This window comes from Halichoerus grypus, chromosome 1, assembly GCF_964656455.1.
Source record: "Halichoerus grypus chromosome 1, mHalGry1.hap1.1, whole genome shotgun sequence".
Classification (NCBI taxonomy): domain Eukaryota; kingdom Metazoa; phylum Chordata; class Mammalia; order Carnivora; family Phocidae; genus Halichoerus; species Halichoerus grypus.
In genome coordinates this window covers 214157311-214170481 of record NC_135712.1, presented here as the reverse complement: position 1 = coordinate 214170481, position 13171 = coordinate 214157311, and the positions used below count along the sequence as shown (strand labels likewise).

General features: G+C 55.5%; 1 protein-coding gene across 10 annotated transcripts in view; it reads left to right on the top strand.

The window, feature by feature from the left end:
* The first annotated feature begins 5896 nt into the window (after positions 1-5896).
* CELF5 (CUGBP Elav-like family member 5) overlaps positions 5897-13171 on the top strand; it is a 51175-nt gene continuing 43900 nt past the window's right edge. For all 10 annotated transcript variants that reach the window (XM_036116117.2, XM_036116111.2, XM_036116110.2 and 7 more), the window contains exon 1: positions 5897-6180. In XM_036116117.2, coding sequence (XP_035972010.2) covers positions 5922-6180 — 259 coding nt within the window. In that variant the 5' untranslated portion in view covers positions 5897-5921. The remainder of the gene's footprint in view (positions 6181-13171) is intronic.

Here is a 13171-nt window from a genome sequence, read left to right as displayed (position 1 = left end):
AGGGAGCCTGACGTGGGGCTCGATCCCAGGACCCTGAGATCATGACCCGAGCTGAAGGCAGATGCTCAACAGACCGAGCCACCCAGGCGGCCCCAGAGCTGACATTTAGTTTAATTCAAAATAAAACAGAGTCATTGAGATCGAGTCACTGACCATAAAATCCACCCTTTTCAGGTGTGCATTTCAGTAGTTTGTAGTACATTCACAGAGTTGTGCCTCCATCAGCCCTAATTCCAGAATATTCCATCACCCCAAGAGACACCCCATCCCCTCCCCCGGCCCCTGGCAGCCGCAGATCCACCCTCTGTGTCTGGATTTGCCGTTGCGGACACTTCCCATGCACAGAATCCTACAGTATGTAAGCCCACGTGGTTCTGATTGCGAGTCACAGGAACACACTGGGGCTGGCTCATTCAGAAAAGAGAATTTATTATCCATCTCTCTCATTCTAACTTGGCAGAAAAAAAAACCAAACCCATTGACAGCTCCCAAGTTCCACATGGTGCACACCCAGCCCCATCGAGGGCTCGTCTTGTTCTCAAACTCAAATTCCCAGGGGGAGGATTCAGCGGTGTGGGGGGGCACGTGTCCACTCCTGGTCCCAGGGGCTGTGGCCCACCGGGGGGGGGCATGGAGGGGTGGAGGGGGCAGGTCCGAAGGGCAGCAGGGTTCAAAGGGACAAGGTGAGGCTGACCATCACCCACATGCCCTGCCCCTGCCCGCGACTGGCCATTTCCTCACCAGCAGAAAGCCGGGATGTTGGCGGGGAGGGGGGTGCAGGGGGGACACCGACCAGAAAAGGACAAGGAGCCATTTCTCATGCCTCCTCCTGGGGCTCAGCCCTCTTCGTGCCCACATCCGGTGAAATAAGAGCCTTGCTATGAAAAGTCCAGTCGGGAACACTGCAGACATCGCCCCAGACCTGCGGCCCCTCCCCTGGTGGCTTGTTGGGAATGCAGAGTCCCAGGCCCCGCCCCTCAGCCCCAGCAGGATCAGGATCCACATGTCGGGCAGGATGCCCAGATGGGCACATGCACATTCTGCAACGAGGCTCCATCTTAGCCGACTGGAGCAGGAGAGTCTGCTGCTGGCCCTGGGTGAGCTGTCCAGACGGGCCGCGTGGTGCGGAACCGCGGGCGGCATCTGGAGCCGAGCAAGTCGATGGGAATGACAACCACCTGGCCCTGGAAGAGGGTCTGGCGTTCTGAATGCCGCCCGGCTGACCCCTTGATTGAAGCTTCGTGAGACTGAGAACCCCAGTGACTCGCTGCGCTCAAGTTACTGACCCAGGGAAACCATGAGACAGTAAACCTGTTTCAGGCCGCTGAGTTTGTCGTACATGGTTACGCAGTGGTAACTAGCTGATACGGTGGTAGCTGGTGCTGTTCTCACTCTTGGCATCCGTGTTTTTCTCTGGACTTTGCTCTCCTCCCCTTAGAAAGTTACCGCCGTGCCTTCCAGCTCCCTCTTGACGTCCCCTTAAAGTTTGCAAAGTGCCTCCTTACAGGTGTTCTAGGGAAGGGTCCTAAATCGGACGTGGGGGAGTTTTCAGGGCACATGCGGGGCCCAGGGGCGCTGCTCAGTAGTTTGTAGTACATTCACAGAGTTGTACCTCCATCAGCCCTAATTCCAGAATATTCCATCACCCCAAGAGACACCCCATCCCCTCCCCCGGCCCCGGGGAGGAGGTTTTGACACAGGAATGTCAGCCCCAGGGTTTCCCGCCGGCCAGGGGAAGGCTGGGGGCAAGAATCGGGATTTAAGTGAACTTGTAGAGTCTAAAAACTCGGCGTTTCTTGGACACCGTTATTACGGGGCTGAGGCTCACCCCGCTACCCATCCACGGTATCATGTGAGCCTCACAGCTCCGTTTCACAGAATTGCCACCGCCCCTCCCCACATTTTACTGATAAAGGAGTTGGGGCCCAGAGAGTTCAGGTGATTCACCCAGGGCCACACAGCACAAACCACCTTTTGTTAGGGTTAGAGCACCATCCCCTAATCCAGGGTTTCCCAAAAGGTGGGACTCCCACTGTGATTTGGGGGGTTGATGGAAAGACCACCTTTTCCAGCTGTTTGCGGTTCCACTGAAGTCAGGAGAAAGTCTTTCAGGTGCTAACGGGTCTTTCACACCTCTAATGCTTGCTGATGGCCCTTCTGAACCAAGAGTAAGAGCACCAGAGTCCAATTTAAACCTCCTAAAAAATATGGTTTTCACCGCATATCTAATAAACCTCATTCCTTTTTAAGGCAGCAATGTAGATTTGCCTTTATGATAAAATTTGTTTAAGATTTTATTTATTTATTTGTCAGAGAGAGCGAGTGAACAAGCAAGGGGAGCAGCAGAGGGAGAAGCAGGGTTCCTGCAGAGCAGGGAGCCCAGTGTGGGACTCGATCCCAGGACCCTGGGATCATGACCCGAGCCGAAGGCAGACACTTAACTGACTGAGCCAGCCAGGCATCCCAGCCTTTAAGATCAATTTATTTAAGTTTGTTGTGTTTTGTTTTGTATTTAGAGAGCTGATTGAGGGACCCCTGTGTGGCTCAGTAGGTTGAACATCCGACTCTTGGTTTCGATTCAGATCATGATCTCAGGGTTGTGAGATGGAGTCCACGCTCAGCGCAGAGTCTGCTTGAGATTCTCTCTCTCCCTCCCTCTGCCCTCCCTGTGCTCACAAGTGCACTCACGCTCTCTCTAAATAATAAATAAATAAATAAAATCTTAAAAAAAAAAAAAGCTGATTTGCAGGGACTCGAACAGATACTTGCACGCCCACGCTCCCTGCAGCCCAAGCGTCCACAATGTGTCCATCCTTGTGGTGGAAGATGACCCCGGCTACAGCGTGGATGGGCCTTGAGGACGGGAGAGCCAAGTGATTTGCTGGAAGCCTCCCACCCGGACTCTCCAACGGGCTCTGCTCCCACCCTCTGCTTCTTCAGTAATGTCTCAGCTGGCGGGACCCCTGCCATGATGCCAATTGTGACCAGGTCCCCCCCTCCCCCGCCCGCCGGCTGGAAACAACTCAGAGAAGCGTCCCTCCTCGTGGGCTCCAAATGCTTCCAGATGCACAGGCTGTTTTCCCTGCCCTTCCCCCACCCCTGCTCCGCCTGAGGTGCACCAGCTGGGTCAGGGAATGAACTCCAGGGCTGAGTATCGCTCAGAAGGTGGAACGCTGAGTTTAAGCTCCCCAAGGCCAGACGGGAGCTGGACTAGGCTCTCTCCAGCCCCTTCCCTTCCACCCCCCGGTTCATTTTGGGTAGAAGCAAGAGGCTAAGGAAAGTGCATCTTCAGCTCACAGGGTGCCTGCTGGGTTTAATTTTTGTCCTTTTTACCGACTCTCCTGGCACATCAGAGACCCACAGGGCTTCGGGCACCGTCCTCCGGTCTCCATGGAGACGGAAGCTGTCTCCGGCCCTGCTCCACCAGCCCATCCTGGGGCTGAGCTGAGAACCAGGGGCCAGGCAGGGCCAAGGGGTGGGATGCGGTAGGAGGACTCCTGACCACCCCCCACCCCTGCTTCTCAGCCGACCCTGATGTCCTGCTCCTGTTTGTGGTTCGGCAGGTGGCTGCTGGTAACAGTCGTGATAATAGCCATTCATTGAGTGCTAAGAATGTCCCAGGCACTATACTAAGCCTCACCAATTAGCTCACTGAATTCATGCCAGGGACGTTCCCCTGTTCACTCTTTGGTGTCACTTGACAATTAAGGAAACCAAGGCTTAGCTACCTGTAGCGTGAGGAAGATGGTGTGGGATCGCGGGAAGTGTGTGAGCTCCAGAGTCAGCTGGCTGGGTTCAAATCCCAGTACTCTTTCTGGTGACTTGACCACTCTGAGCCTCAGTTTCCCCCTCTATAGAGTGGGTATAGAAACAGTATGCCCTTCTTACAGTTGGTTGCTTTGAGGATTGTGCTGGGAGGGACCAGGGTGAGCTCACCTGGGGAGAAAGTTTAAGGGGGTGCCAAAAAACCCAGTCATCAAGATAAAGATTATTTTAATGCAATTTTAAAAAGTCAACACTGATGACCAACAAATCCATAATGAACAAAATGTCAACACTTTAAATAGAATCAGTATTCCTGAGTTTCCCTTTTGGCTCAGCATGGCATTGTTACTGGTCCTGTCTTTGTTTTAAAACAGAATTTTTAATTTAAAATAAAAATAAAACAAATTAAAAATTAAAATCAGGATCAGTAACAGTGCCATGCTGAGCCAATGGGAAAACTCAGTAATACTAATTCTGTGCTTATTTAAAATTTTGATATCTTGTTCATTGTAATTTTTTGCATTTTGATCTTTTAAATATCACATTGTTTTTTATTTATTTTTTTAGAAAGTTTTTTTTTTTAAGATTTATGTATTCACTCCAGAGAGAGTGCTCACAAGCAGGGGGAGGGGCAGAGGGAGAGAGAATCTCAAGCAGACTCCACACTGAGCAAGGAGCCCGACATGTGTCTCAATCCCAGGACCCTGAGATCATGACCTGAGCCAAAATCAAGAGTCAGATGCTTAACTGACTGAGCCACCCAGGCACCCCTGCATTAAGTGTTTTTTTTTTAATTTATTTAAGCAATCTGTACCCCCAACATGGGGCTTGATCTCATGACCCCGAGATCGAGTCCCATGCTCCACCGACCAAACATAGTCTGTCAGAATCTGTTTATTTGCACCCACCCGGGGGGTTGTTGTGTGGATTGAATGAGTTCTTACATGTTGAGTGTCCTGGCACCTGGAAAGAGCTCTGTGGTTTATTAATAAACAAGTAAATATATAGCATATTAGAGTTAAGTTAAAAGGGTATACATACCATGGAGGAAAAAGCAAGCCAGAGAAAGGAGATGATAATGGCTGAATGATTTTAGAGAAGATGGAGAGAGAAAGTGATGAGGATCCAGTGAGTGAGTCAGCCATGCACCATCTGGGAGATGGCATTCCAGGCAAAGGGCACAGCCCGTGCAAAGGCCCTGAGGCAGACCCCGCCTGCTGTGCTGGAGGAACAGAAACCTGTGTGGCTGAGGCAGAGCAGGTGAGGGGGGGGGGAGGGCAGGGAGGGGAGGGGGCAGGTCCTACAGGCCTCGTGGGCTTTAATTTGGGGACATCTTTGGAGAGTTTGAAGGCAGGGTGACATGATACTCTTAGAGCAGCTGGACCAAATGTGTCAATATCCTTTGAAATATTTTGAATAGTATGTGCACACAGCAAGTGTGAGAAAAAATGTTACTTCTGGTTGCTGCTGATAAAAACACAATGGTTGCTATTTGTTTGTTTGTTTGTTTTCTGTTTTTGTTTTGTGTGTGTGCGCGCGCGCCCTCGAGGGTTCTGCTGCTGAAACCCCCGACGATGGTTGCTATTTCTATTCAGTAAGTTATAAACTTAAAAGTACTGAGCACAGTGCCTGGCACATGGTTATTATCGAAGTGTTCTTTTTTGGGGTTTTGTCGCTGATATTATCATTAGTACTACTGCTACTGTTATTGACTTAGAGGCTTAAAAGTGCCAAGGACAGCCCGGTCCACGCCAAGCAGGCGCTCTATAGAACCGTGCGCCACTTCTAGTGTATTTTCCTGTCGTCAGCAGCGGGAGGAGCGGGTGCCCCCTGGAAGCCAGGTCTGCCCTGCCCTCAGGCTGGCGCTCCCCCAGCCTCGGTTTCCCCGCCGGCCCTGGGCGCCGGGACGCGGGACGCGAGGGGCGGCGCGGCGGCGAGGCGCGCTCCGGCCGCCAGGGGCCGCTGCGGAGCCGCCCTTTTGTGGTCCTGATGCTGGAGCGAGCGGGCGCGCGGAGGAGGGAGGAGGGCGCGGGGACGGGGCGGGAGGGAGGCGGGAGGCGGCGTCCGTCGCTCCAGCTGCGAGTCCGCCCGCCGCCCGCCGCCCTCCGCCGCCGCCGCCGGCTCGGTCCCGCGCCCGCCGCCCGCCCGCGCCCGCCATGGCCCGCCTGACGGAGAGCGAAGCGCGCCGGCAGCAGCAGCAGCTCCTGCAGACGCGGCCGTCGCCCGTGGGCAGCAGCGGGCCCGAGCCCCCCGGGGGGCAGCCCGACGGCATGAAGGACCTGGACGCCATCAAGCTCTTCGTGGGCCAGATCCCGCGCAACCTGGACGAGAAGGACCTCAAGCCGCTCTTCGAGCAGTTCGGCCGCATCTACGAGCTCACGGTGCTCAAAGACCCCTACACGGGCATGCACAAAGGTGGGCGCCCGGCCCCCTCCCTCCCCTCCCCTCCCCTCCGTCGGCCTCCCCACCCCACCTTCCGGCATCTTCTATCCCCCAGCCCTCCTCTCCTCACCTCCTCCCTCTGCTCGCCTCTGCCACAGCATCATCTCTCCCCCCCCTTTCCCACCCACCCCTCCTCCCCCCTCTGGGGGTGCAGCTGACAGATTCGAGCTGGCCCCCTCCCCTCCTCCGCCCCCTCTCCCTCCCTCCCCACCTTCCGGCATCCTCTCTCTCCCTCTCCCTCTCTCTTTCCTTTTCTCTCCTCTCCCATCTCCCTCTACCTCCCATCCTCTCCCCCCCCAACATCCTTCTCTCTCTCTGCCTCTCCCTCCCATTCCCCCTGGACCCCCACCCCTTCCTCCCTCCCTCACCCACTCTTTCCTGCCCCTTTGCTGGGGGAGCTGCCTGAACATCACCCCCCCCTCCCCGCCCCCCATTCATTCGGCCTCCCCAGGCCCCGTCGGGGAAGTTTGCACCTCTGGACTCCATTGCTTTGGTCATTTTCACAAAGCCAGGCCAGCGGGGCAGGTCCGGCCAGCCGCAGGGGACACGGATGCCCAGGACCCTGGGCTAATCGGTAACTACAAAGAAAGCGGGGTGGGGGTATCAGGGAGCTGAGCCAGGCTTGGGGGGTGGCGCCAGCCTCCCCAGCCTTGGGTGGTTAAAAGGCTATGGTTTGCCCTCCCCCCCTGCCCATCCTCTCTGTTTGGATCAGCGTCCCCCCTCCATTTCTCTGCCCTCCCCCTCCCTGCCTCCACCTTTGGCTCAAGTTAAAACTGGCCTAGCCTGTTAGCAATGTGTTGAGGTCTGAGGCCAAAGACGATGAGCCTGGACTGTCCATCTGGCAGAGCCCAGATCCCAGGGTGGACAGGGAGGCGTGGGCGACCTGGGAGCCCAGTGTGGGAGGCAGGAGGAGTGGGGGAGGCCTGTCCACCTCCCTCCCACCTGATTCTCTCTCTGATGGGATGCTGGGAGGAGGTGCCCAGGGGCTGTGGCCCCAGCCCTGGGCTCCAGTCATGGGCCCACTGTCTGAATTACGGTAGCTTTGAAGGCTCTCCTGTAAAGGTGTTGGCGACTGAGGGTGGGGACAGTGAAGGCTTTGTGCTGGACACCCCTGACAAGACCCTGGGGATGCCTTGGGGATGGGCCAGGGCCCATGACCTATTTCAGATCGTTTGTCTCCATCCTCCTCCCTGTTGCAGGCATAGGAAGCATGAATACATGTTTGTTGAATGAATGAATGAATGAATGAGCGAATGAATGAATGGATGGATGGATAGATAGATGATGGACTGGGGCAGGCCATAGGGAGAGTCTGGTGGGATGGAGCCAGGGCCTGTTACTGTAGCTAGACCCTCCAGCTGGTATCTTAGAGGGAGAAAGGAAACCCTTCCCATCCCCCACCTCTTTTCAAATCCAACCACCACCAAAAAAAAAAAAAAATCGGGCTTGGACAATCTAATTCTTCTATGTGAACTAAGAGGGCAGGGGGTTTCCATTCGCCCATGAGTCATGCTCAGGGGTCCACGGCTGCATGGAGGGCTCTTTCCACAAGCCCTTACCCCTAGTATGCCTGAAGGGCCCATTTCTAGAAAGCTTCTGATGGAGATTGGAGGGGGTGTCCACACGGCCCCCAAATACTGAATTGAAAAGCTGTCGGTGAGCTCTGGATCGGGAAGCTAATAGGGTGCAGGAGATGGACACACTGGGTGATCCTTCCTTCTCCTTTTTTCCCATTTTTAAAATCTCCCCTGGAGCTCCCCCCACCCGCTGGCCAGGAAGAAGTGAGGGACTGTGGCTGGAGCCTCAGTTTCCCCCACTGTCCGCAGAGCAGGGCCCCTTGAATGTGTGGTTATGTTTTTCTGGCTGGAGATTCTTGGATTAGGGGCACCTCAGGGGCTTTCCCAGCAGGGTGAAAATTAGGAAGCAGGGTGTCCATGACACCTGCCTGTCACCCTCCACTTCCCAGGGGCCCTGGAAACAGGACCTGGGGCTAAGGCAGGGCGCCTGCCCTCATATCCACTCTCCGACACCCAAGGGTCAAGGATGGATCTCTCTCCTGATCCCACCTGTGCTGGGTCTGGCTGGGCCTCACCTGTGAGGGGAGGCTGGGGTGTGGGGCAAGCTGGAGGTGAGGGGTTCTTGAGGGCCAGTGGCGAGGAGGGAGGCCGGCGGCTGGGGCTCAGCTGTATGACCTCTGGCCAGTGGCTGCCCCTCTCTGGGTCTCAGCCAAAGGGCGGTGGAATGATGAATGGGAAGTCCAGGAGGTGTCCAGGTGCCTCGCACCAACTTGGTGCTGGCTGAGAGCTTGGGGTCGGGGGTGTGGTCCTGGCGGGGGGAGAGGGGAGAGGAATCCCTCTCGAATGCCAGGGGATCCATGACGATGGGCACCAGGGGAGCTGGAGGGCCAGAGGGGGTGAAGTGGGTCACCATGCTGCTGCTACCCCACGCAGCAAGGGCCACCCAGCATCAGCCTCGTCCCAGTGATCGTCTCATCCTTAACTGTCATGCCTGGGGCCGGTTTAGGCCCCCCACTGAAGGGATCGCCACTGAGGTGGGCTGCGAGCAGTAGCGCATTTCACATGGAAGGGAAACTGAGGCTCGGAGGGGCCAGTACTGGGTCTCAAGGACCAACCGGAGCTGGGGCCCCCACTGTCACCCACGTGTCTCCCTCCAGCCCAGGGAATACAAAAGTCTATCTGTGTGATGGCGGAGTGACAGGTTCCCCCGATCCAAGAGTCAGGCCCCTCAGAGATGGTGTTGGGGAGGGAAGGGGCTGTGGCATGAGGCGCCCCGATGCCTCAGGGCCTGTGCAGTGAGGTCTCATGCCAAGACCAAGGGATGGGCAGGAGGTCCAGCCACGCCTGGGGCTCTGGGAATGTGGCAGGGTCGGGGGAGAATGGGAAGGACACAGTCCTTAGAAAGAGGGCAGGCCCTTGGGCGCTGGCTTGTTTTGTTTTTAAGAGAAAGGGATGGAGACAGAGAGATGGAGAAACAGATTTAGAGACACAAGAAGAGACGAAGAGAGACTCAGAGCAGGAGCGGAGAAGGAGAGAGACACCCAGAGACTGAGAGAAACAGGGGCAGAGGGAGGACCCCCCCACACAGCCAGGGAGAGGCAGGGGGAGGCAGGGAGAGCCACGAAGAAGGGGAGCGGGGAGGCCGCTTCTCCACTCAGACCTGTGCCTCACCAGGAGCTCAGGCCAGGACCTGGGGGGCTCCCACTGGCCAGCATCCCCATGTCCCCCCCACCAGGCCCCAGCCGGGGACAGCGCCCTCAGAGGGGGCCCACGGAAGGGCCTGGCGTGGCCGTGCTGTCCCTCTCTCCCGAGGGGGCCGAACATCAATGCCCACCCTGCCCCGGGCAGGCGCCCGTCACAGGGCTCGGCCATCACTGCCGAGCGGCCCCCCATTTATGGTAATCGTATATGCATTTGCATGTTAATGACAATATTTGTCTTAAAGCGGAGGTTGCGAGGGGGGCCGCTGCAGGTGGGGGGGCCGGGTGGAGGCCTGTGGTTTCCATGGGAGCACCAGCTGCTCGGCTCGGCGGCAGGAGGGGAGGCTGGAGCACGCTGAGCTCTGAGGCATGAGATTTGGAGCGGCGCGCGCCAGCCCCAGGGAGACGGAGGGCTGCCTGGGGGGGGGGGGGCGCCGAGGGAGGAGTTGGCGAGGTGAGAGCCGCGCGTGGGGGGTGCTGGGGGCCTGAGTCTGAGCTAGGCATGCCCCCTCTGTGCCTCAGTTTCCCCAGCAGCCCATTCTTCCCTGATTTAACAGGCTTTTAGGAGGCCCTCGGGGCCTTTCAGGCTGGGACCGGGGCATCACCTCTGCCCTCCTTCAGGCAGAGAGGGTTGACTGAGCATCTACTGTGTGCGGCGTTTGTGGGGACGTGGGAATCCACGTGAACGGGAATCAGTGCAGGATTCACGATGGAGTGAACAAGACATGGACCCATCTACCCATATAACCGACATTTACTGAGCACTTGCTGTGCACCAGGCCCCACTCTAGACCCAGGAGACGATGTTGGGCGACACCGATAAAAATGCCCCCCAAGATCTGACCTGCCTTCAAATCCCAGTCTGGCAGGAAGACACAGTGAGGCATTGCTGTTAGGGCTGTGATGGTGGAAACACGTGCCTCCAGGGACAGCCCAGAGGAGCTCCAGCCCCGGCCCCTGTGGGTGTGGAGACCAGGAGGGCTTCCTGGAGGAGGTGGTCAGCGTGAAAGAGCAGTTCCGAGCTTGGCATTGAGATGAGTCTGGTTTCTCTGCATCTTACTGGCAGACTGTGTTGCTACCTACAGAATCGGGAGACCTGCAGGGCTTTCCATCTCAGAGGGGTCGGGAAGGCGAGGACCACAATGGTAGTTAAGACTTTCGGCACAGGGCTGAGCTCATTATGTGACCGAGCTGAGGCCTATAGGGTGAGAAGGATCTGTTGATGGGGACAGGTGTTCTTGGCACAGAGAATAGCATGTGCAAAGGCCCAGAGCAGTGTTAACTCTGGAAACTTCCGGTGGGGAGGGGCAGAGGTTTTGCCCTGGAGGGAAAGAAGCAAAGCGTCCTGGGAGCCCCAGCGTCCCCTTCTGACCTGGGACTTATCTCTTCTGAGGGCTCTTCTGAGAGGCTCTGGCATTGGGGGTGGGCCCAGGAACTATGTCTGGAACGAGCTCTTGTCTCTCTCTCTCACCCCTGACACTGGCAGATGAGAACCTGGCCATTAGGAACGCTCAGGAGGACCATACTCACTCAGGTGCCCATTCATTCATTCATTCATTCATTCAGCCAACACCTCCTGAAAGCCTCTGGGACCTTGTCTCATCCTGGGTGAGACAAGGATGAAAGCCCTCTGATGGCAAGACAGAGCTGGCCATAAGCACCTAGAGTCAATGGTCAGGGCTGGGTCAGAGGGAGGGATGCAGGGTTGAGGGAACTGGACAGGGAAACAGGCTACATGGAGGAGGGGCTTTAGAATAGGGGCTTTGAAAGATGAATAGGAGTTTTCCTGGTAGAAGAAGCATTTCATTTGTTTATTCACAGAAGCACTTACTGTGTCCCAGGCCCAGTGATGCAGGTGAAACACAGCAGAGAGTGAGCTAGGCAATCGTCCCTGTCCTCGTGCATGTGGGCAGAGGCAGCTGGGTTTACAGAGATCTGGACGTGTGGAGGGCATACCTGGAGCAGAGGAGGAATTAGGTGAGACATGGGAGATGAGGCCAGAGAGTGAGCATGGGCCTGCAGGGCCTGTGACCCCAGACTGAGGGCACTGGGGAGCCATGGACAAATTTAGAGCAGGGGAAGAACTCAGACTTGTGTGGAAAGGGAGCTTCATGTCTCTCTACCTGCCATAGCCAGCCTCTTTCCAGCCTCCTAGCCTCATTCAGGATATGCCTACTTCCTACGCACCTGGATGGAAAAAGAGGAAGTTTCCCCTTGGGGTGAGCCCACACTGTGGGGAAAGAGGAATGCAAAGAAGCAGACATGTGTTCTCAGAGAACCAAGTTCCCCTCCCCCACATGGATCACATGAAGAGTTGGGGCTCAGAGAAGGGTGTAACTCAGCCCCAAGTCACACAGCAATATAGCAAGGCAAACCTCCCAAACTGAGCCTTGACCCACTTTGGAAGAGGAGTGGAGGAGGCAGAGAAAGAGGTGTGATTGTGGAGATGCAGGCTCAGGGTAAAAGCCATTGAGGGAGGCTGGCTGTCCTTGGACTGAAAATGACCAGTGCCAGAAGAAGGGGCTACTAGGTTTGGAAGACACTGACCTACCAATGGTCCTGTTGGCCTGGGGTCATGAGGATCATCACTGACACATAAGCTCTATGAGTGCAAGGACTGTGTCTTATTTGCCATTTGGAAGTGGAGCATGAGAATGGGCAAGGGCATGTGGGAATGAGAGGATGGGAGGGTGGGGAGTGGCTGGTTGTGGGAGGGTGGGCTGGCTACAATATGGATAGATAGATGGTTAAGGGAGTAGATTGGTGCAGGCATGGATGGATGGATGAATGGATGGATGACAATTTGTTGGTGGATGTATGAGTGGACTGGTAGATGAAAGAGCGGATGAATGGAAGCCTGAATGGATTGATGGATGGGTGTGTGGGTGGATAGATGGTTGGATGGATGGATAGATAGAGGGACGGATGGAAAGATGGAAGGATGGATGGGTGAGTGGATGGATGAATGGGTGAGTGGATGGATGGATGGGTGGATGGATGGATGGGGGAATGGATGAGTAGATGGGTAGGTAGACAGATGGAAGGATGGATGGATGGGTAGACAGATGATGGATGGATGGATGGGTGGGTGGATGGAAAATGGAAGGATGGATGGGTGAGTGGATGCCTGGATGGGTGGATGCATGGGTGGAAGATGGATACCTCCCCAGCATTTACCACCTTCCTCCTCACATGGTAGATGGGAATGACCCATCAGGTTTGTAGTCTGACAGGCTTGGTTTCTGTTCCTGGCTCTGCTTTTTTGCTTCTGTGTGATCTTAGATAAGCCACCTCATCTTTTCTGAGCCTTAGCTTCCTCATTTGTAAAAGATAAAGAATATTGATAGCTGTCTTCCAGAGTAGTTGTAGAAATTAGAGTTCACTTATATCATGTGATTAATGTAATGACTCTGAGTGATGTCTTTCATATTGTAGGTGTCCTCGATACATGGCCAGGCAGTCAGATGTCAACAATTGTTTATCAAGTCTCCATTGTGTGTCAGGCACTGAGCTGGGCTCTGGGGACACAAAGCAATCCCAGGGAGAGGGGGGACTGATAATAAATGGGGAAACAAATAAGTAAGATTTAGATTGGACTGAGTTGCTATGAAGAAGATAACGTAGGATGTATGTTGGAAGGTGACAGCTTACCTTGGGTGGCCAAAGACCAAAAGACACCTCTGAGGAGGTGACCCAAATGACAGATGAGGAAGCTGTGGGTCTGAAGCCAAGGGAAAGGCATTCCAG